This window comes from Anopheles arabiensis, chromosome 2, assembly GCF_016920715.1.
Source record: "Anopheles arabiensis isolate DONGOLA chromosome 2, AaraD3, whole genome shotgun sequence".
NCBI classification, from domain to species: Eukaryota; Metazoa; Arthropoda; class Insecta; order Diptera; family Culicidae; genus Anopheles; species Anopheles arabiensis.
In genome coordinates, this window is record NC_053517.1 from 83,333,671 (window position 1) to 83,356,273 (window position 22,603).

Here is a 22,603-nt window from a genome sequence, read left to right on the forward strand (position 1 = left end):
CCACTTTCTTCACTTGATTGATGCAAAAATCAGATCGATATATTTAAAACTCATGAAAACCCAAGAACTCAAAAAGGTATGAATTGTATGAGGTCGACTGTATGCTGGAAGTATCTTTTCCTCAACAAAATGGCCACATCTCTAGCCAATATTTGCCGATATAGTGATACATTTTGATTTATCGTGATTAGCCATTAGCGTTGTCAAAATACAGCATTGACACTTCGTGTGTCATTGTGCGAAGGCAATCTACGAGGTTTAAAGAATTGTCCAGGTAGCCTGAAATTTAGCAGATATCTGGAGCAATTGGATATGAATTATTGAATTTCCGAGTAGGGATGACCGCCACTGAAGTAAAGTATAAGAAAATTCATGAATTTCATGAAAAGGTTTTTGGAGGTTACGAAAACATATAGATAATATTCTAGGTCTAAGAATAAGTCCTTAATAACTTTTACCGATTTAAAGCATCTCCCACCCCGCCCAGCTGCGACATACGAGAATATTTTGAACCGTAATCCGGCCCGCGACTTAAAACGAGTTTGATATCACTGATCTAGACGATGATATTATGGGTTTACTACATCTTATTGTCAGGAAGTATGGCCATTTAATCCTAATGTACTAAATATTCGATGTAGTCTTGTCTCTGATAAAATAATATTTTCTTAATACTAAATCTTTGTGTGAGAAATGTGCTAAAAATGTATGAGAAAACCAAAGAATGGCTGGAATCCAACATAATCCTAAACAATCCTCAAGAAACAGTCCTTCACTAAGATAGATATTTAATATATTTAATTAATATAAAATTTGTACTCAAAGTTGCTTTCTTAAAGGAAACTCTATTGTTTTAAAAGCATAATAGCAAATAAATCTCTTTAAAACCCTGCCCAATCCCTTAAATGTCAATCAAGCTTGAAATATCATTTTCAGAACCACACAGTTCCATTAATGCGCAATTCAAAGGAGCAGATTATAGATGTTATTCTTGTCATCCAGCAGAACTACAAACGCCATGCCACACGACACCGAGATATGGTACCTGACATCTCACCACCCCGGTACCACAATCATGCGCCAATCGTACGAAATCACACGAGCGGAAGAAAAACATTTCTTCACGCAATTGTCAAAAACCCCTGGCCGTCCCCCCCTCCTGCCCAAATCGTTGAGGTGACATGAAAGGATCCAGTTCACTGCATTCAGTCTCGCAAAAACCCGTACAGTCTCTTGGTGTATGGTCACGCGGCTGCTAAAAGAACATCGGCAGCACTCTGTGGCAGCACCACCCCGAGGGAACACACAATCGACCGCCGAACGGAACGTCGTCCGCGCTTTTATTGTTTACAATCAGTGCGAATCATCAAAACCACTTTTTGATCAAAACTCAAATTGAATTTTCCAAACCCAAACCGCGCGTTGTTGACGCGCTTAGAGTACACAACGCGCGGGGCAGATCAGAGGACTCCCAGTGTGAAGGTAGCCTCAGGGCAACACTCACACACACTGACACCACATACATCAAAAAGGGCTGCGAGTGGATTCTTGGCACCCTTAAATAGCCCGAGGGGGTCACCAACTAGGTGAATTGCTTGTATGTGTGCCGAGAGACAGCACACAGCGAGTCCTTTTTTTTGCCTTCTAGTCTCTATCGCTCACACAGATGACATCCTGTGCCTTCGGTCCCGTGGCTTCTCAGCTTCTCGGCCGTGCCGATACCGAAAGGGAGATTTGCACTTCGACGCGAAAGTTTAATTTTAATGTTGTGTCAGGAAAACACGCCGCGGGGTGTAATTTGTAACACCATCGCACCATCGTGCCATCATGCGCACCGAGCGAGCGGTGCCAGTGCGCCCCGGGGCCATCAACCATTGGTGGGGGGAGGCACCGGAATGTCGTTTGAACCTGCCAAACGAAGCGTGACCGAAAATTTGAAACGGGATGAAAAGTTAGCGAAGCGCAAGGGCTTAGTGGCCGCAATCTTTTGGTGGATGCTCGAGAAAGGGTGAGCGGGGGGCTGAGGACGAAATTGAAGGAGGGTGTAGTGATTTTTGTATAACGAGCAAGTGCGCAGGTTTGTTTTGCAAACGGCAGAGGAAAATGTTATGGGCGTTTAATAATTAACCAAAATAAGGGGTTGCAAGCATGATTAGAGCATAATTTGTTGAAATAAGGTTAAATAAAATAGTAGATAAAATACACAATTTAAAACACAATGTAAATACAGCAAAAGAAAACAAAAAAACACAAGATATAACAAGAAAAACAAGATACATGGGAATGTAAACAGCAGAAATGATAATTTATGATAAGACAAGATCATGAAACAATGAAGCGGTAAACCAAAAATGAAAGCTAAAAATATAAATATAAATATATTGCAATTGAAAACATGGAATGGTAAATAATAATGAAAATCATTTTGCTCGGATATTTGCAAGACAAATGATCTTTTAATAAATGAAACTTAAAAAGTATGACCACATCTTCATTGTCTGTCACTAGTCTTATCCTACCGCACCAACCATTTGTCTAAAATTCGATGCAGAGATCATGCAGCGTTGAGGAAAAGTTTTCCTGCTCGGCGTTGGCTCAAAATGGCTCCCGGGAGTGTACCATCGTCGCACCAATTCAACCGCACCAAAGTGACGAAGCGAAGCTGTTTGTGAAGTGTTTCCCCATCCTCCCACTGCTTGCGTGGCGTACGTGCCACAATGGGGGAAGTAGTAGTAGTAGCAGTAGGATCACATCTCATCCTGCGCCAACCGGCCCAGCAAGACTGACGGATTATCGCACTACGACGTGCGGTGTCGGTGTACGCTTTGAACTTTGTGGCAGGATGCGCACGAAAGCGTGACATTTGTTTTTGATATTAGTTTAGTTTTGATTGTACATTAGCTGGCAGCAAAAAAAAGCGCACAAGGGAGCCATGCTGTGGCGAAGAAACAGTATCTTTCACACTGATTGTTCCACACCATGCTGTTGTTCTACTGCTCCGGGTGGCGGAGGCGGATGTGACACGGCAAGTGCACTCAAGTAATTCGAATCATGCAGAGGAACCGGGTTCGGAAGGATGGGGAAGTGCAGGGGAAAAGATAATGAAATTTTCGGTTGACTAACTATGAAACCTACAGCCTCGGGGCGCTTTTGGAGAAATGAGGGTCAGATTGAATGCAAATAGACGTATTCTATGTGTTTTTGAGCCACTTTCGTGAGGAATATTTCATATTATATCGCTAATGGTAGATTACCTTGACTCTGGGACGAGCTGTGTGAGCCCCATGACGATTTGTACGAAGAGTCTGGAAAAGAAATGGAGAAAAGAAGTGAATTAGCACGAATTTAGAACAACCTTCCGAGTTTCATTGTTCGTCTTTCACCACAGTCAAAATAGTTTGAGCCATACTATGCCTACTTTGTTCAGATATTGGAATGCTTTGATAATTCAGTCATTTAGTGACATTTGATTACTTGTGTATTTCCTTCAGAATCCAAGCGATTCATAATATAAATAATTTCGATTAAAAATATGTAAACAGGTAAATCGTCAACCTCTCTGTACCGCGCCCTCGCTGTATACGGTGAACATTGGAATGTCGCTTATCCGTTATAATTACCAGCAAATAACATTGAAAAGTTACCGAATGATCCACCGGAGGACCGATTCAGATAATCGGGCGAGCTTTTGATATCGATCATAATTTTGCCGCAACCGTCTTCGACGCTGCCCTGCCGTGCCTTTCCAGCTTTCAGACGAATCTTGGATGCGGTGTCCCGTCCGTCCGTCCGCGCACCGATGACACCGGGTGCCGGGGGCTCGCCGTGACCGATGATGCTTCCGCCGCACACACCACCACCACCAGTGTAGCTCGATATCAAGGCGGTGGCCACTTTTTCCGCTGTTTGCGTTTTTACTTTTACTCGATAGAAGCAACTATGATAATGTTTTTCACTCTTTTTATCTCAATAACACTCTTTTTTGTGTATATTTTTCGTTAGCTATCTTTGCTGCTTTTCCTTTACTAGTTTAATTTGTTTTATTGGTTTTTATATGAACTACGTGCTCACGATCACTTAACAACATTGTTATTAGTTTGATACACTGTAACATTGGTTTAGAAACTGATTTTGATTTTCAACACACACTTTGTACTAAAAAGAGAAAATTATTGGTTCAAATAATGTGTTTCCTTTACGCATATTTTTGGTTTAAACAATTGTATGATCCACTTTGTGCATTTATTAGATAAATGTATTTTGGCTTTTATTAATTTCCGACGGCATTGAATAATTCAAAGCAGTAGTACTAAAAATGAGCTTGAACATTTGGTGCCGTGACTAGGATACAAGTGTTACTACCAATTAAGGTGGTAACGTTATCAACAATCAAATTGTCTCCCTAAGACTGACCTAAAATCTTCGCACCAAACAACAGGGTAAAGGAGGTGCTCAGTACAACTATTCAACTGCACTCCTTTCTGGTGTATTTTTAAGTGAGTCATGTTGCTGTTGTCTTTTTTATGTGCTGTACAACCCGTACCGGAAAGTGATTGTAAAACAACCCACCACCGGGGAACGGTCTTTCGGTACAGATTAGAACAATAAAATCGTTACTAGGTCTATACACACCCCACAGACGAGCGTCGGGAATTGCCAAGAGGACCCAGGGCCTTCTAAACTAAAACCCCGTCGCCGATGGTTCACCGATCCATCGCTGCATCTATTGAGTGGAACAGGAAAAGCGTAACGGAACTGGCCGGTTACCGTTACCGGACACCTTCCATTTCCGTGACGGTCATCCCCGTGCCGGGCCCAAGCCGATGAGGCGTGCAAGGGACATGGTACCTTACCTGTACGTACACCGTGGGGCAGTAAAAATGGATTCCAGTTCCCTGGCAAACCATAGAGAAAAAAGGGTGGCCATCGGGGAGGGATACTATGTGGAAGAAAGGCTAGTGACGACTGCACCGCAAAAAAGGCGTCACTTTTGCGCAGGCTTTTTCTAGCGTTCGTGTTTTGCAACACTCCGAGAGAGAGAGAGAGAGAGTGAAATAAAAAGAGAAAAAAGTTAGGGAGGGAGTACGAGAGAGACCCAACGATATCGGACACACTTCCCTCGTACCACCATTTCCCTTCCCTTGGCTCCTATTTTTAGGCTGGACTCAACGATGGACCTGCTACTTGTACTTGTCCGTCGCATCCGGATGAAAATCCGGCCCAGATCCGGTCCGGACAGAGCGCCAGTTTCCCGATAGCGTGTCGGGGGCACCGCTGGCAGTGGTGAATATGATAACACACGCGTTCGAAGCAAAAAAAAATAGCGGAACTAAAATAGACTGGGCTGAAGTTGCAAAATATTTTCATCCCCACCATACAATGTGCAACTTCTAGGTGTGGACACACGTGTGTGTGTGTGTGTGTGTGAGTGTTTGAAGTGGAAAAGGGGGCAGAGGGAAATTTGCATAAAACTAGTTGAACCAATGGTATGGAAACGAGACTGTCCGGTGTAGCGCGCAAGCTGGCACACGGTGAGATGCACCCCGAGCGCTTGGAAGGTCACAATTGGGATCAATTGTTGGGTACTGGATGGAATTGAATCAGAGTCGAAGAGGTCAAAGGGCAGGGCTATATGGATGTCACTTTCGAACGGGATGTAAATGTTACTTTTTCACTTCTAGGCAGTTCACTTGAAAATAGACACGAGACACCTTGGTAAACAACACTGTTCATTTTATCATCTTTTTGCGTTTGGATGACTTTTTCAGGACCTCCGTACCTTCCGGAAGTCTTTCCACCTGTTCACCACCATCACTTCTTTCTCTGTCAGTTATTTTTAAACCGTCTTGGTACAAGTCACTGGACACTGGCGAGCAACAAATCCCCAACAAATGTTCTCCCCAAAAGCGGATGTCCTTATTGCCCGTCCAGTTCAACCCGCTGCACAAAGTTTCACCAGAAACACAGAGCACAACACAAACACGAAAAGGCACAACTCACGCAAAAAGACGTCACGGCGACGGCGACCGCCAAACGAAAGGCTGTGCGTAACCGGTTGAACGGTGGTGCGTCGTGAGCAGCGTGACCAACGGTGAAGAACCAACTGCGTATGGTCGTAGCGCGTGGTGACAACTAAGTGCGTTTTCCTGCCGCTGCCAGCAGCGAACCGTCACGTTCGTCAAGGGAAACACACACACCAACACACGACGGGAGGACGGGGATAACCGTGGGCGAGGGACGATAAAACAAAAATCCTTATCCGTTCGTTGCGCCTCCTGTATTCCGGTTCCGTTTTATTACCACACGCGCGCGCTCTCTCTCTCTCCCTCGTGCTCTCTTGTTCGCTACCATCCTTCCCACCCCACCAGACGTATAATCCCTCACAAGAGCCCTTGCCACCACCAGCAGTAGCACCCTCATCGAGATTGCGAAGGATAGTAGTGGCCCCCGCCGCGATCACTGGTTGGCTGTTGCACATGGGTCGGAAAACTAGCGAGGGCCGACGTACTTGTGCATACAGCTCGATTTTCCCTCCCAAATGCGCTTTTCCACCACTACCACCACTCTGCGCTCACCAAACGAGCGAGTTGCGAGCGGGTGCGAAAATGAAACGGCAACATCCTTACAGCGCACCCCTGCACACACGCACACACACACAAACGTCATCCATTTCCTATTTACGCGAATCCTACGCTCTCTCTACTACCCACTACCCGACTTCCGAGGGCAGGATATTTTCGTTTTTCACGCTTTTCCGCACGGGCCCGCCTCGCGCCTCGTGTGTGTGTGTGCGCACGCTATTTTCAATCACCAGCCGCAATCACACCGTGTTCGAGTGGATAATCCAGCCTTGTAAACGCAGCGTTCCGTTCGCGCGACACGCAATAGGGAAGTGAGCGAAACAGCATCAGCCGATCCTTGCTGCCGCCGGGACCGGGCGAAGGCGGAGCTATAAATTTTCCCTTAGCAACCACCAATGGGAACAGCGCAGTGGCTGGCACAGGAGCACTACCAGGGCTGTCTGTGTGTGTGTGTGTGTGTGTGTGTGTGTGTGTGTGTGTGTGTGTGTGTGTGTGTGTGTGTGTGTGTGTGTGTGTGTGTGTGTGTGTGTGGAAAACAGCACATTTTCCGAGGTTCCGAGGGAGTTGAGCAGGGCGCCGGGAGCGAACGTGAAAAGGGCGGGAAATGGCAAATGCCGTGTCCGGAACGGACGTACCCGAAGGGGCCTGGGGGGAGGGTTGTGTTTGATGAATTGTGCGGAAAAGAGACGGATCCTGGAACCACTTCCTTTTTCCTTCCTGCTCTTGTGTGGGGGGGGGGGGGTGAGGTGAAGGTGGTTGGGTTGTGTGAATATCAAGGATATTTGTCATTACACACTACGTTCGGTTTTTCGGGTCGCTTTGCTTGCGTTGGCTTGTGGACAGAAAAGGAACGCTTGTGAATGGCTCTCTCTCTTGCACCGTTTGGGTCAAACTGTTGGGTTTTCACTTTTCCATTTTTCCCCCTACTAAAAAACTACTTGCTCCAGCCCCATTTTCCGGGAGCAAGGGAGCATAAGGAGAAGGAAAGTGGCATGGAGTTCCCGGGGACCGACTAGCCAAAATGCGCAACAGTCACCGCCAGACTTGTCAGACGAGGCTTTTCCGAGCGCCGAAACTGCACACACACACACAGCCTTACGAGTGGGCCCGATGGATGGATGAATGAATGAAATGATTGCTACCTTCCTTTATGTCCTTCCTCACCCGTGCGTCAGGGGTCCTTCTGCCCGTCTCCCATTTCTGCACTTTGAAGAGGAGGAAATTTTGAGTTTTATAAGCTGTTTTGCGATGTTTTCTTTTTTGCACTTTCTCTCTGTATCCTTCTCTTTCTAAAACACCCCCCACTCCCCCCAAAAGCGCTGGCTGGCAGGACGCAAGGAATATCCGTTTTCGGAGGTTTTCGATTTCACAGAACTCCCAGGCTGCTCCCCCCTGGTGGAGGTTGTTCGAAGGCACGGGCTCGCCCGCAAAACCGGAGACAGATAACAACCGGCAGCAGGATATGCTTCTGGTCGTCCCGCCTTTTGTTTGGGAGCAGCGCGCACGGCCGTTTCGGGGGAATTCGTGCACGTCGTCGTGCGAGTCGTGCCTTCCCACACCACCGGGTACCTGGACGTTCCGGTTTCGGTTCCGGGCGAGCACTGGAATGACCTCCTGTTTCCTGTTCCTTCCGTATCAGGGTGTGTGTGCGTGTGTGTGGGTGTGTTTCTGTGCGCTCGCGTGTCTGTGGCGACGGAATGGCCCGGGCAATGGCGGCTGCTAGCCGAATAAAACTAAAAACTCCGCCAAAATCACGCGGGTAAAGCAACCTGTTACAAGGGCTACCATCGCTCTCGAGAGAGAGAGAGCTGTCCAGCAATCGGTACTAATTTAAGAAGAAGAATCCGTTTTTTTACCAATCCCTTCCGGCATTGATCGGCAGTTAAGTTGTAGATGAGGTGAGGGGGAAGCGAGTTCTTTTTTTTATTTTAAAAACAATTTTAGAACGGGAAGGAAAGCAGCAAATAGTTGGTCAATAAGTAAGGAAAGAGAATGTGGAGAGGAAAGATTATTCCCCCCTAAAAAAAACAGTAAACCCAACAGGAGCAAAGTGGAAAATCGTTTTCCCTTCGCGCTCAGAAGCATAGTTTTAACGTCCGGCGCTATTCCGACAACATTCCGGCGGAAAGCGTGGTTTTCCGTGACTTGATAGATCCTTTCCGTCGGGGGTTTTTGGTTTACGGTGGAGATGCAGCGTTTTTTTTTGCGGGTTGTTGCTTCTTTCGTTCTCACTTCTGCTGTGAGTACGAGCTGCACACCAAATGCCGACGGGTAATGGTAGCCGGTTGGGTGCGTGATGGTTTTGAGCGGGAAAGAAAATGGGAAATGATTTTGTTTTAGTTCCTCCTTTTTATAAGTTGAGCCGGGGAAATTGCAACAGAATGATGAATTCAATTATTTTAGATAATTGATTTAAAGGAAAATATGGGGAAAACCCCAAAGGCTGAAGACACAGCATGGACAACATTTGTTTACCTAGAAACCAAATGCCTAGCTAAGAGAAAATACCTTGCGCAGAGCAATATACTGTATATTACCAATCGATAATTAGGATCAACAGAATTTAAAGAGACGAATGCAGTTCAATCAACATTGGACACACGGAAACAACGATTGCCATTACTATGTTGGCCATCGTGTATAGCTATTAACATAAAATGATCTTTCGTCTTGATATATTTAGTTTTGTCATTTAATTTAAATTTGTTTTTTCTTTCTTTCATATTTTAGTTATTACACAAGTAGTTGCGAGATAACATTATTTTAAGTAATCATTTTGAAAACACTTAAGAAAAATATGGATTATCGCCATGAATAATCTAATTTGAAACTGTTTCAACATCTATGAATCTTTTCTTAACTTGAAATTCGCTAAGACATGTTTTATGCAGTTGTTTAAGTATTTAATAAATTAAACTGAAAGGTTCAAAATGAATGAAATATTCGATGGTATTTGAAGCGTTTTAATTTGAAAAAAGTCCAATATTTTTATTTAAGTATTCTTATGACAAAACAATAAAAATGTGTTGCCAGTGGAAACAATCAAACAGAACAAATTGAAAAATTCCTTGATAAAGCCCGCTGGATTTGTAATAGCTGTAACATCAATATAAATAAGCTTCAGAATGTCATCCTGCAAATATCTTTAAATGATGTAGGGAGGCGAATCTAGTCTAAAACACTGTAGAGAGTTCAGCAAACAAACAAATATTTTAAAATGATATTGGACAACTTTTGTCTTATATTGTATTTGCTACAATTATTACTGCTTGAGAGCACTAAAAATGGTTGAGGAGGAGCTATGTTAACTTAACATTTTCTATGTGTTAGAAAATCAGCATGAATACATCCCCTTTTGCTATTACAAATTTATTTTACTTTTTCGATAATGTTAACGCAATTTGTTTAATTATTAGTGTCTTTTTAGTACAAATTTTTAGTTTTTCATTTGAACATATATCCTATATTGTACTAATAGGAAGTATTCGGACTGAAAATATTCTTATCATTATACACTATAAAATCCCGTTGGAAATTGTTGAGTAGAAATTCTTTAGAGCCCAGCATTCTTATATTTACTAATCTGATAATACTAATGAGCATTATATACGCTATATACTAAGAGTAATGGCCCGGGCTCGAGGTACAGTAGTCAACACCAACCACTTAACATCATGACCGATATGGATTAACTGTCATGCTTTCGGTAGGACAGTAGAACTAACTGTCTTGCTATCGGTAATCAATAAGTAATCAATAAGTATAGTCCATAAAAGCCAAGCCAACTAGTGAGTGATACAGGCAGGCCTTGACCGGCAACGGTTGCTGTGCCAAAGAAGAATATACCAAGGGCTGCAATATTATATCATCTGATAGTGTGTTTCGATTGAAAATAATGTTCTTTTCGTCACTTTTCAACACGATTATTGCTTTTATAATGATTATCATCATAATAATTATTATTAACATTCTTATTTTTCATAGAATTAGTGCTCAGAAACGACAGATTGCAAGTACAGAAAATGTGAATCTGTTCTATTTTGACACTGCCCATTTTTCCCACTCATACTATCATTCAATCGAACCGAACAAATCCCCATTTAGTACATAATAAACGCTTTAAATCTTCTACTGTAACGAAGCACTTAAGCCATTTTGCACGCTTTTCAAACGCTACGCAAGTGGGGCCTTAAAGGCCCGTGCCTTCGGTTACGGCAGCAGGAGAGATTTTCAGATAAACAACTTGCCAAAGAACAAAACCCCGGGATGGAAAATCCAGTTCCACTCGACTAGAAGTTGTTTCGATGGTGGTGATATCGGCTCCGATCGCCTCCCCCCGAAAGAAAACATCGAAAAGACGCGCGAAAGCACCACGGTCGGTTTGAGGATGGGGGATCGCACGGGCACGTGCTGGTACGTGCGTTGCGTCATTCATACGTCATCGTGAGCCACGTGCGAAATTATGGTAGTTGATTATATTGGGATCTGCTCGCTCGCAGTCGCAATTTATTAACCCACCGGCTAATGCAACGTGGAAAATATGCTACCAGTTCTGGGTGTGCGTGCTTCTCTTTTTAATAATCCTACCATAACACTGCCTGCTCTCCATCTTGGATTGTTTGGCCGGTGAGCACGACACCCAAAACACGACAGAAACGGCAAAACAACACGACAGTGGCACCGTTCCAAGCATGCTCGGGTGGTTCGCTTCGCGGTGGAAGAGATTTTTTAATTAAATCATTACCAAGATTATGTCACCCGGGTTTTGCCATTACCACCACCACCACCACCAAGGGCAGCAAATCGCTGTTGGCAGGGGTGTTGTCCCTACCTTTCCGTAACGCTAGCGCAACAAATAAAAGGGAAGATTTGTCCCTTTGCTTCGAGGAGGGGGAAATAGCAGGGAGAGGGAAAACAAACGATGAGCTCGGTAGTGATAATGCGAAAATAATGCGAATGTCCTGCTGGTGAGAGAATGCCAGCCACCAACCAACCAAGACCAAGAGTTGGTGCGAAGTGCATTATCTGTATGACACTTGAAAGTTTAGCCACACGCTCAGCAAGCAAGCGGGGAGTATTAATCATCTCGCTTGCTGATGGGTGTCGGTAGTGTTTGCATTTTCGGCTCTCGAGTGGGCTTGAACTGTACACACACACTGGTGGATGAGAGCGCTTTTTCCCCCTCTAGATAGGGATGGGTAAGTGATACGTGCGTCCTGGGAATTGGCTTCTGTTGGCTGCGAAACTGGCATTAATAGCGTCTCGCAAACCATATGCAGCGAGACCGATTAGGATAAAGTCAAAGTCAGTGCGTTTCTAAAGCAATCCCGCGCGAATCATTTTGAAGATCCGTGGTGATCCGCAGGGCCATCAAAAAGTGTGTCATAATGTCAACATAATCCAATCATAATTCGCCCCGAAAACATTTAGTCCTCACAATAATTAGGCATTCTTTTAATCACCTTTCCTCTGTTCAAGAGCGTTGGCTGGGGCAAGCAAAAGACAAAGCGAGTAACGCTAATTGAACAACGGCGTGGAAGTTTTTTAATTAAAGAAATAGATGAAAAGGAAATTACACCAGTCCAGCCAAGATGAAAGCGTACGGTTGTTGTTTTCTGCTGACGTGGTAAAGTAGAATGATAAAATGAATTATCTTGTTTTTTTTGGAAGCGCTACTTATGAATGAGCTTCTTTGAAAAGAGGATAAAATTGTTTTTTTTTGTTGACAATTTTTTATTGCTGTTTTAGGTGAATAAAGAACACAAGGAGCAAATATAGTTTCTTTTTTCAAAATTACACAAAACACCAAAATAAATGTAAACAATTTGATTTAAACAATATTAAGATAATCGTAAATTATTAACATTTGTAGCAATATAAAACATTACGATTTTAGTTTTTTTACGGCTTTATTTTAGCATTTATGAGTATTATTTAACATATGTAATATTTGTAAAAAATAAAATCTAACGAGTTGTGCAGTTTTTCTGAGTAGTTGATATGTTTTTATATTTTATTTTTATTTTTTTAGTTTTAATGTTTATTCCCTTGTTCTGTTTTCTTAGCAGCTGCTTTTAATTTGATTCTATGTATTCGTTTTCTATTTATTTACGACTTTTAATTGAATTTCATTAAATTTTTATCTTTAACAAAAAAATGAAAAAAAACACTTTCTTAGGCAATTCTAATTTGATGTTAGCGCATTAAAAACGTGATTTAATTTTTATTTTAGTTTTTAGTATTTTTTATTCAACAACGTTTGATATTTTGTTGAACGGATGGTTTTATGTGCATGGTTTATGGGATCATTTCAAGTACATTGCACCAAATCCAAGAAATAGAAGGCAAAGTTCGTCCTAGCAACGAATAGAAAAGGGAGAGAGCGTAAGGTGCATTTGAGAGATTTGGTGAGAATAATGCTCACACGGTGATGTGACGACCATTACATTTTCATAGCCAAAAGTAAGCAACTTCAATAAAAAAACGTATACGTATAATAATAAATAAATATAAAAACGTATAAACGATTAAAAAGATAGTTAATTTTATTAAAATAATCAAATATTTTTCCAAAAACTTGTAAATAGTTCGTACTCAACCGATAGTCACCTTCAAGAGCGGTATCTATTACATTGCCCAAAGCGATCAAATTTCATCACAAATTTCACAAACTGTCCATTCTTTACCAATAAATTCAATCCCAGCAGGACCCTAAGCGCCTGTAAAGCAGTTTTTTCACACACTTACCAGTACTGCACAGTAGTATCGGAAGGGTCCACGAGGCAAACACTCGGTCCAGCGGGAAGAGACCTTTCATAGAGACATCGGATAAATGTCTGCTTCCCCTTACTTGGTATCAAAAATCCACCATTGGTGGTGGTGGCAGCGCAACAATAATTCATAAGAATCTGAAGCCGGTGACTTTTCCAGCCCGAAAGTCATCCCACTTGTGTGAGATAATAATCCCACGCTGTATGTCGCTCTGTCTGTGCCCCTGTGTACAGTAAATCGATTTTTCTCCCAACAAAATGGGATGGAAGCGACGGAGTGTGTGTGTCCGTTGCTGGTGTTGGTCCCGCGGGGTGGCGATCATAAATATTAAGTAACATATTTTCCACATCACCACTTACGATGTTGATGTGAAAAAAGGGGCCTGAGCGTAAGGAAAGAGTAGAGGCACGGTACGAACCAACGAAAAAAAAACAAGATAAATTATCAGCAAAGGTTGCCGAATCATCGTAAAATGACTCGTGCCACACACTGTCCCCGGTGAGATGGATGATGATGATTATTAGGGCGCTTAGGGCGGAGGATGGTGGAGCCCAGCCCGTCTGTAAATCGCAGCCCTTGCGAGCTACACTTAACCGACTACTTCTGCAAAACCCGTGCGACATCTTCAAAGTAAACAATAACCGTTTTTTTTTTCTTCTATGGAACCACACACTTGCACATTCAATTCTGCTTCAATTCTTCCTTTCTTGCTCACACGGACGTGCTTTTCCTGCCCGCCTGCAAGCATGCGTGACAATTTTGCACTGGCAGGAGGTGCGTACCGTTCCGCTGGTTGACTCCGAACGGTTTTATAACAAATATATAAATATTTATCACTTGCCATTTTTTGGGGAAGCTCCTGATGCTTTGAGCGACCATTTTTAAGCGTTACGATACTTCGTTGTTGCTTTTACTTTGTCCTTCCACTGTGCAGCATGGAGCTGCCATCGCCCCAAAACGGGGACACACGGACTCATATCAGTCGTAACATATTTTCTTTTCTCCACCCGTAGCGGATATGTCTGCGCGTGATATGGAGGATTTTTTTTCTAAAGTCTTGTTTTCAAGGATAAAGTTTACGCGAGGTGGTGGTGGGCTTTGGGTGAGTGAGCGGTTTTATGTGGTAGTGTCATAAAACTTGAGGAAAATCATAAAATTGAGTCGCTTGATATGGGCATGTTTTAGTACAATAAAAAAAACCTTAAAATGCGAAAAAGGACCTTGTTGTGTGATAAAACGTGTGTTTGCTTTTCAACCCCTCACCGCGTGTCCTCACATAAACACCCAAACGGTGCTCAATTTCAAATCAAATGAAGCGCAACGGAAAGCATGCAAAATCCGGGGCACGTTTTACATCCAAGCAGGTGTTGGCTTGTACTGCACTTCATTTGACAGCTCACCGGTTTTGACAGCTCGCGCATACTAAGCGTGTTTGTTAGTGTTTGTTTTGATTGCTGCTTGCCGCTTGCCTGCTCGTCTAATCATGTTTACAGTACGCACAATTTAAAGATTTAAATAAAATAAACAACAGCTTCACGGGGCTCGGTTCTGTAGAAGGAAAAACCCCTTTCATTGCACTCCCGGCTGGTGGTCTTTTTGTTCCTGTGCGCTTGTCCGTAGACCGTTGAAGGTGTGAGGGGAAGGAATCCAGGACATAATGCAATTGTCTGCTAACAATCGCCCCGAACACAATTGACTCTTCGCGAGGGGTGGGAGAGGTGGTGAATGGTGAGTATTGTTTCGGTCGCGTACGATCGATTAGTGCGAGCTGCTGTGGCTGGTAAGTGTAACTGGTGTGCATGGGTTCGTAGCTGGGGTGTGGGTTGGGAAACGTAAGACGAAGGGAAACGTTTTATTTTTCCATGGGAAAGCGAGAAAAGCGGACAGTTTTTGTCGGAAGGATTCTCACTTCGATAGAGTTTTTTTGCGTATATCGTTACAGTGAAGTTACATACAGAATACATGGCAGCGTCATACGTTGATAGAGTGCATAATATACAGTGCGTGTTAAATTTCTGCAGCAGCTTTTTAAAGAAACAGTTTAGGTTTTGTTCTTATTCCCGTTTTTCGCTAATTATTTCCAATTTGATCATGAAGATGATAAAGAAATTTAAATTAAATAAGTAAAAATAATAACTTAGTTTGAAGTTAGATGTCTTTCAAATAAATATATTGCTTTACTTAATGTATAGAAAAAAAAATTATGTTATGCAACTAAATATATCATACTAAGTACATCAATCGATTGCATGTGAAAACTTAATCTGTCACTTTCTGTGCGACCCCTGCTTGCCAAATGTTTTGAGCGATAATTCCTCTGGCAGGAGGGGTGCGCACACCGACCAACAAAGCACTACCCGAAAAGAGATAATGCACTGTCGGCACGATTGTTGCTAGCTGAAGTGTTGCGTTATTTTGGCGTGGGAACCACGGCCACTATCGCGCGCGCCGAGAAAAAGGGACTCGGTAGTCGGGCGCGTGTGTTCGCGACCTACCCTGCCTGAAGTGTGTCAGTAATTTAGAAGGCACAAAGGTATTATACCACACACACACGCAGCAACATGAGATACCGTAGATATATCCCGTTCCCCTCGGCGAATCGATTGTTACTGATTGTCACTGCCGGTGTGACGGGAACGGGAAGCTGAATCAGGGAGCGGTGGTCTGATTTTTTTCCCTCCTCCTACCCCATAATGTCTGATTCGAACAATTGACTTTTAATTATTGTTTACCATTTGGGTGGGATGTGTGTGTGCGCATGCAAGGCGAAAACAATCGGTTGGCCGTGACGACACGCAGAAGGTACGAAGATGTTGCAGGAATTGCGTGGAACGTAAATCTGGAAGCTGACAACGAGGCCGAGATTTATTTGGGCAGCATGAGTGAGCCATTTGAGTGAGTGCGGTGGTGCTGTACGTCGGCGATGATAGGTAGGAAGTTACTGTGGGAAAGTAACGACCTTCCGCTTCCGGGCGCGCCGGACTTAAAAGGTCTTTTCTCGCCAGCCGATGCCTATGTGCGTGCGTGGTTAAGGTCATATTTAATCGATGTTTCGGGATTTTTGTTTTTGGTTCGGTACGGCACTTGTAGTGGGTAGTGCCGTGGTTCTCATCAGATGAAATCTGCACGATGTGCTGAAGTACTTTAAAACGTTTTGGCATTCGATTTTAGTTTTAGAACAGATTAAAACTCTTTTTCGAGAATCGACGGCAAACAGTCATCATTTGGATTGAATATAAACATGATTATTTCTGGTATGTGCGGACTTCCAAGACGTACAATTAAACCGTCCTCATCCTTGTTCAAGTCTTTGTAACAGTAGGAAGGCTTGGTATGAAATCAAACTTTTCCGGTCTTATAGAATAATAGTTCTGGTTCATCGTTCTAGTAATGTTTTTTTGCTATTATAATTGAGTCAGCCAAAATTTAATTTGTTTAATACCTGAAGACATGAGTCATACAAGAATAGAGTTTCGTGAAACATTTGCAATTCGAAGTGTTATCAATTTTTGATGAGGATGAAAACTAAGAGTCGAAATATAACAAACAAACTGAAAAAAAATAAAAAAAAAACTAAATATTGGCCCTTTTTCCAGTTCTATCCAGCAAAAGGACGCGTGATTTTAGTGCTGCCATCTGTTGAGCGATAGCAGCAACTACTTGCGCATGGAAATATTTCACGCAACAAAATGAAACGTTGATTTTATCCCAATTTTGAACGAGTGATTTTATCCCAAATTTGAGCAGCAGAAGTTTTAATTTTTTATCTTTGTTATCTATAAAAACATTTAAACAAACCCTAACAAAAGTGATTCTTTAAGTTGTTCAATATCATAAAAATCCTTATCCTTCATTACTATGAATCGCCAGAAAATGAGTTATTTTAATGCAAAGCTGTAGAATGCTTTTAGACAACGAAGGTTAATTAAGTTGGAACAGTTTAATGATGTGTAATTCTGTTAATTTCCACTCCTTTAAATAAAATGTATTCCCTGTAAAATAATAATGAAATCATGCGAAATTTACCATGTAAAGCGTTTTAGAAAAAAGGTTCATTAATCAAACATCGTGATGAGTGATTTTAAAAACTCCCCTCTCCCGCTTACCCTTTTCCTCCCACCGTTCGCGCGATAGCATCTAGCTGCACCGGGATGCACACCCTTTCGGTGGAAATTACAACCACCAGCACCACCACCGGACCGAAAGGGGTGATAGATAAAAATTGAATTATATTTAATAGCTATGAATTTTAAATACCTTCGCGTGTCGAGGCGTAACCCGTTCACACGAAGCAAGATGGGCTAAAAACAAAGAAGCAAAAAGCAAAAAAACGGCCCACCCTGCCCTACATTGGGTGAGTGTGATTTATGATCGGAACGTCATCGGACCATCAGGAACGTCATCGGACCATCGGTCAGAGCGTGTAAGAGTAGTGCCGGGAAGTGCAGTTTTGTATTTAATTGAAAAATTTAACCCTTTCCGTGGGGGCTTTGGTTCTAAGAAATTATGGCATCGACTATTCCCACCGGTCGGTTGGTTAAACATTTTAGCGTACATACGTGAGATAGGCGGTGATTGAATCCAGTTTGAGATGATGGGAAATCGAAAAAGCCACCTCGGTACGGCCGATGTCGTGCCGAAGGTACATCAAGATCGCGTTTCGGGCGGATCAAGGGACGGACCATTCGGGGTTCAACTAATTAATTCAGTCTGGGCAAACGTCTGGGCCACCGAGGGTCATTTGGCAGCGGAAAATTTTGCCAAACGTCAACACCGAACTGTATAAGCGTTCATGCTGGCCGTTCCATGTTCCTGCTTCATCGTTTTGTGTTCCTTTTTTCCGCTCATTTCACGCTTACCGAGCTTGACCGCGTGACCCTTTCCTTCTCCGTTCCGTTGCCGCTTTATGTAGCGATTAAAAAGGAACACCTGGCAAAGTGTAAGGATACGTTCCAAGTCGCCAACATACCGCGACCGCTAGCAAAGGGGAGCAAACAAATAACACAAAAAACCCCTACAACAGCGGCCATGCCGTCTGTCACTCGTGCTGCGTTGGCGAAAGCGTTTTTATTAATATTTATGTTAACACTTCTTCGCGGAAAATCGTAAATATTATTACGTCAGAAGCGTTTTAGCGGCACTAATTATTCAACCGGGCAACCGTAGGGGCAGGAGCGCGAAAAAGTCCACCTTTGGGGAAGGCCTATTATGTGTTGCTGCTTTAGTTTTTTGCTGTGAGTCAATTTGCAGACTTGAGCGGGCAGTTGCGTGGGTCACAAACGGGATTTATTTGCTACACATTCTCGTGGTCATAAATACCTTTTTTTTTTTCGTACGTTAACTACCTTTCCTTTGATTTACTTTTTGAGTTTGGTTAAAAGCAAAAACAAATAAGATTAATTGTTGAATCTTTTGACATAATTAGTTAATCTATTTTGAAATTTAATTATGTCTCAAACACCGAAAAAGATCACTAAACCAAAATAAGAAAATAAAACTGAAGAAATGTTAATTTATTCGTAACAAAAGTGATCATTTACCAGTCTTGGCTCAATTACTTAGACAATGGGGCCATTTCCATTTTAAGTTCGTAGCCTGAAATTTAAGCCTGTCAGCTGTTTGGATTGTATAGCAGTTTTCGAGCAGCTATCTAAGTGGGTATACTATACAGGTGGGCTTATCCCAAGGTGTATGTATTTAGAAGGCTGATTTTTATCGCTTCTGTTTCTGAGTTAAGATTTTAAGAGTGTTTGGGTATTAGTCAAGCCTCCAGAAAGCCTGTTTGAACAAAAGTTTTCACCTATTCTGTCAAAAAGTGATATTTAAATTTGGTAATAAAAAACATGCTATGAGACCACCTGGACTACATACACTTTGATTCTGGATTCCACCACGTGATCTATTTAATGCACCTTGGGGTAAATGTGAACAACACCGTGTTTTTGACCAGGTACTCGAATCTAATTCTAGCTTTGAGGCTAGAATAATCTAGACTGAAAATTGCAGGCTAGTTTTATGTGTGGTTTTGTATGGAATGTTTACATGATTTCAGCCTCCAACTGTCAAATTCCATACAAAAAAAAACTAACTAGAATCGTGAAGGGCCCCAATATTTATTTAATTTAAAATAAATGATAGAATTCAATTTTATTTAAAAATGATTTAATTTAAATATTATTGATGAGACCTTTAACGCTACTATGCAGGTTTTTTCTCTTGGAATTCGAAAGTTGATGGCTATAAATCTTTATCTATGAGTTACATCATGTGTAATTATTTTTTTAAATTTGAAATAAAAATATTTTGTCAAGAAAGGCAAAAATATTAGTTTGAAGATATGTTTTAAAATGTAGTAAAGCACTCTTTTTTAAGCACTCATTTAGAAGAATTTTTACAGAAAATTAAACTATTTTGATATGTTGCAAGATTTGTAATCCATTGTCGAGATCTATTATGGCGGAACGCAACTGTCAATCGGATGTTGTAAACACAACTTGGTTCCACCGACAGGGTGAAATTACTGCTTTGTAACTTAAACCATTTATGAAACCTTATTAATGAGAATTTCAGATAAATACGTTCCTTCAACTATCCCAAACAGTTTAGGTTATATATATTTTAATATTTTAAATGCTCTTCGTAACACAGAACCAATCCATCAAACGTCTTTTAGCCTAATTTCCAACCTCAAAACCCTTCCCATCATTAGTATTGACAATAAAAGAACCATTAGTATCGATTGATCCGTCAAGCGTTTAGTGGATTGTGCTTCTGCTGCTCCCATTGGTGCTATGATACGCCTTTACAACACCCGCTCCCGCAGCATGATCCAGCATGTTTCCAGCCAGCCATACCTCAGCAACGGCTCATCCTCGGGTTCGAAAGCGATAGCGCGGACGATAAATAGTAAAAATACAACGAAACCGAACACTGCCCTCACCATCCGTGACTTCCAATTTCACTGATAATACACTCTCTTTCACGCTTCCAAGCTCCTCGCTAGCTCCTTTCCGTGTCCCTCGCACACAGTAAAGAATTCGCTCGGTCACTGTTAAAAGTGTTGGATCGGCGCCACCCCAAAAACGCCAACCGGTGAAGAAAGATAAACGATTGTTCGGAATCGTTCAAGAAAATCGCCCTCCAAATTCGAAGCTGTGCAAAAAGAAGAAGAAGCAAAAACACACAAAAAGGATAGTCAAATCAACCATCAACAAGAAGCCAAACGAGCCCGCCAGAAGGGCAAAAAAAGGAAAGAAAAACGGGCGCGATCCATTTATCATTGTTAGTAAAAGATGATTTATGGCGGTCCGGGGAAAATAATAGACGAAGGGCAAACGGTTTGGCTGTGTGTGTGTGTGCGGGGACATGGGGAAAAGCTGTCCGATTTTACTATTTGCCAGCGAAAAATGTTTGCCATTATGGGGATAACAAAATGAAGACGCTGCTCCGCTAAGATAAGGTTCGTTTTATTACGTTCGCTTTTAGCCCAATTTCTGTGAATTTGAATCTATTTTTTTATTAGACTTTTTCCATTTATTTATACTCAAGCAAGGGTTATCAAAATTTTTGTAACGTAGTGCTTCTAAACAACGATAAAATGCAAACCGACACCCTGTCCTTGTGTGCACAAATCTAACGCACTAATCTAATGTGGCCCCGAGAGGGCGCGTTTACCCTGATTTTCGCTATTCTGTCTGCGTCTTAGGCTTATCGTTAGCAAGCTAGCTGCTCGAAGGCAATGGCCACACAATTTCCTTCCCCTAGCAGGGCTAAAGGAACGGGTAAATGCGTACAACGACGAAGAAAGCGCTCTATCGAACCCGATCCGTGCCGTAAAACCCGTCCTTTCGGAGGTCCGTTTCCGCCTGCGACTCCACCGCGGCGGTATTGATTATTATTGGCTGTGCAAAGCGTGTGGGCGAAATGGCAGTAAATTTTCGTCTCCAATGCTGATAAAGTGAAAACTGAGCTAGAGCAAAATGGATGCGAAATGCTGGCAAATGTTGCAATCGGCGTGATGATGTTCCATCGCGATGAACTGCGATGGAAACCATCTTAAGCCATTCATCCTTCTCACCGGTACTGCCGTCTTCGTGCGGGATGAAAAATGATGTTCGTGCTGTTCGTGCTGTTCACGTCTGAGTGCTACGGCCATTTTGTGTTTTGTGCCGGTTGCTTCTCAACCACTAATTCGTTTGGGAGGGAGTACTTTTTTCTTCTCACCAGTGCGATTTAACTATATGTCATGCTTCTCGAAACCATGTGAAACGTAGCCATTTTGTCGATGAGGTTTGATTTTTCCCGTTTTTGCACGATTGATGATCAGAGCGATGATCATTGCTAGGCGAGTGATTAGCAGCATGATAAATGAACCTTGCTCTGGGCAACATTTTAGGATGCACTGAGCCGTGCGACCATTAGTGGCAGAAGAAAGCGTGCCTGAAAAGGGCAGCGATGCTTGCGTACGCTGAGTAAAGCTGTCAAAATATTTACGCACCCATTTGTCATCCGTTGGCGATGGCACACGGAAGGCGCAATTATGTGTGTTGATGCTTGTGGGTGGGATGTGTGGTAGTAATGGGGGAGGTGGATTTATTTTTTTGCAAACGATGATTTGGCTCATCAGTTTACCAGTTTTAACCTTTGAAAAGGCTGTTCATTGCTTAGTTTAATATACGTGTGTGTCATTTTTTAGTAGCTTAGTCCGTTAACTTGGGTTGGCATTGCGTAAGGTCAATTTTAATAATTCGATTGTTTTGACAATAAAAAAACAATGAAACAAACAAAGATCACATGTATTAGTATATTAATATTTTTTTCGTCAATAACCGCCTGCAAGTATGCAAAACGGTGTCTTTTTATGAACAGTGCTCAATGTTATACTCTCCATACCCAACTGACAGTTTCGTTCCAACTACTTGAGTAGTGACAATCATATACAATCATTTATGCATTTCAAAATTAATTGGTTTTCTGTTTAAAAATTTCCTTAAATAAATTCAACTTCATTTTCAACTTTAAAGTGTTTTTTTTTATGAATAAATGACGTCATTCAGCCGGCATTGGGTGGAATCCTTGAGCGGCCCAAAAAAACATGTTTATAAACATCGTCCGTACGCCTAGAACTATGCAAACAGCACTGCAAAATATATGTTTTATTGTTTAAGGCATAAATATACAGTCTGTTCCGAAAATACGCGGTTTATGGGTTCCCAATGAATTCACGTAATTCGAATATCCAAGTAAGTTGA

The 22,603-nt window shown here is 42.2% G+C and overlaps 1 protein-coding gene across 4 annotated transcripts in view; it reads right to left on the reverse strand.

Moving 5' to 3' along the window:
• Nucleotides 1–22,603, reverse strand: part of LOC120896391 (DNA-binding protein D-ETS-3) — a 65,774-nt gene that overhangs the window by 30,793 nt on the left and 12,378 nt on the right. For 2 of the 4 annotated variants that reach the window (XM_040300468.1, XM_040300462.1), the window contains exon 4: nt 3,255–3,305. In XM_040300468.1, the coding sequence (XP_040156402.1) occupies nt 3,255–3,305 (51 nt within the window). Of the gene's footprint in view, nt 1–3,254; nt 3,306–3,620; nt 4,156–6,000; nt 6,147–22,603 lie in introns of those variants that run through there. The other 2 variants (XM_040300478.1, XM_040300485.1) reach the window with 2 other exon arrangements.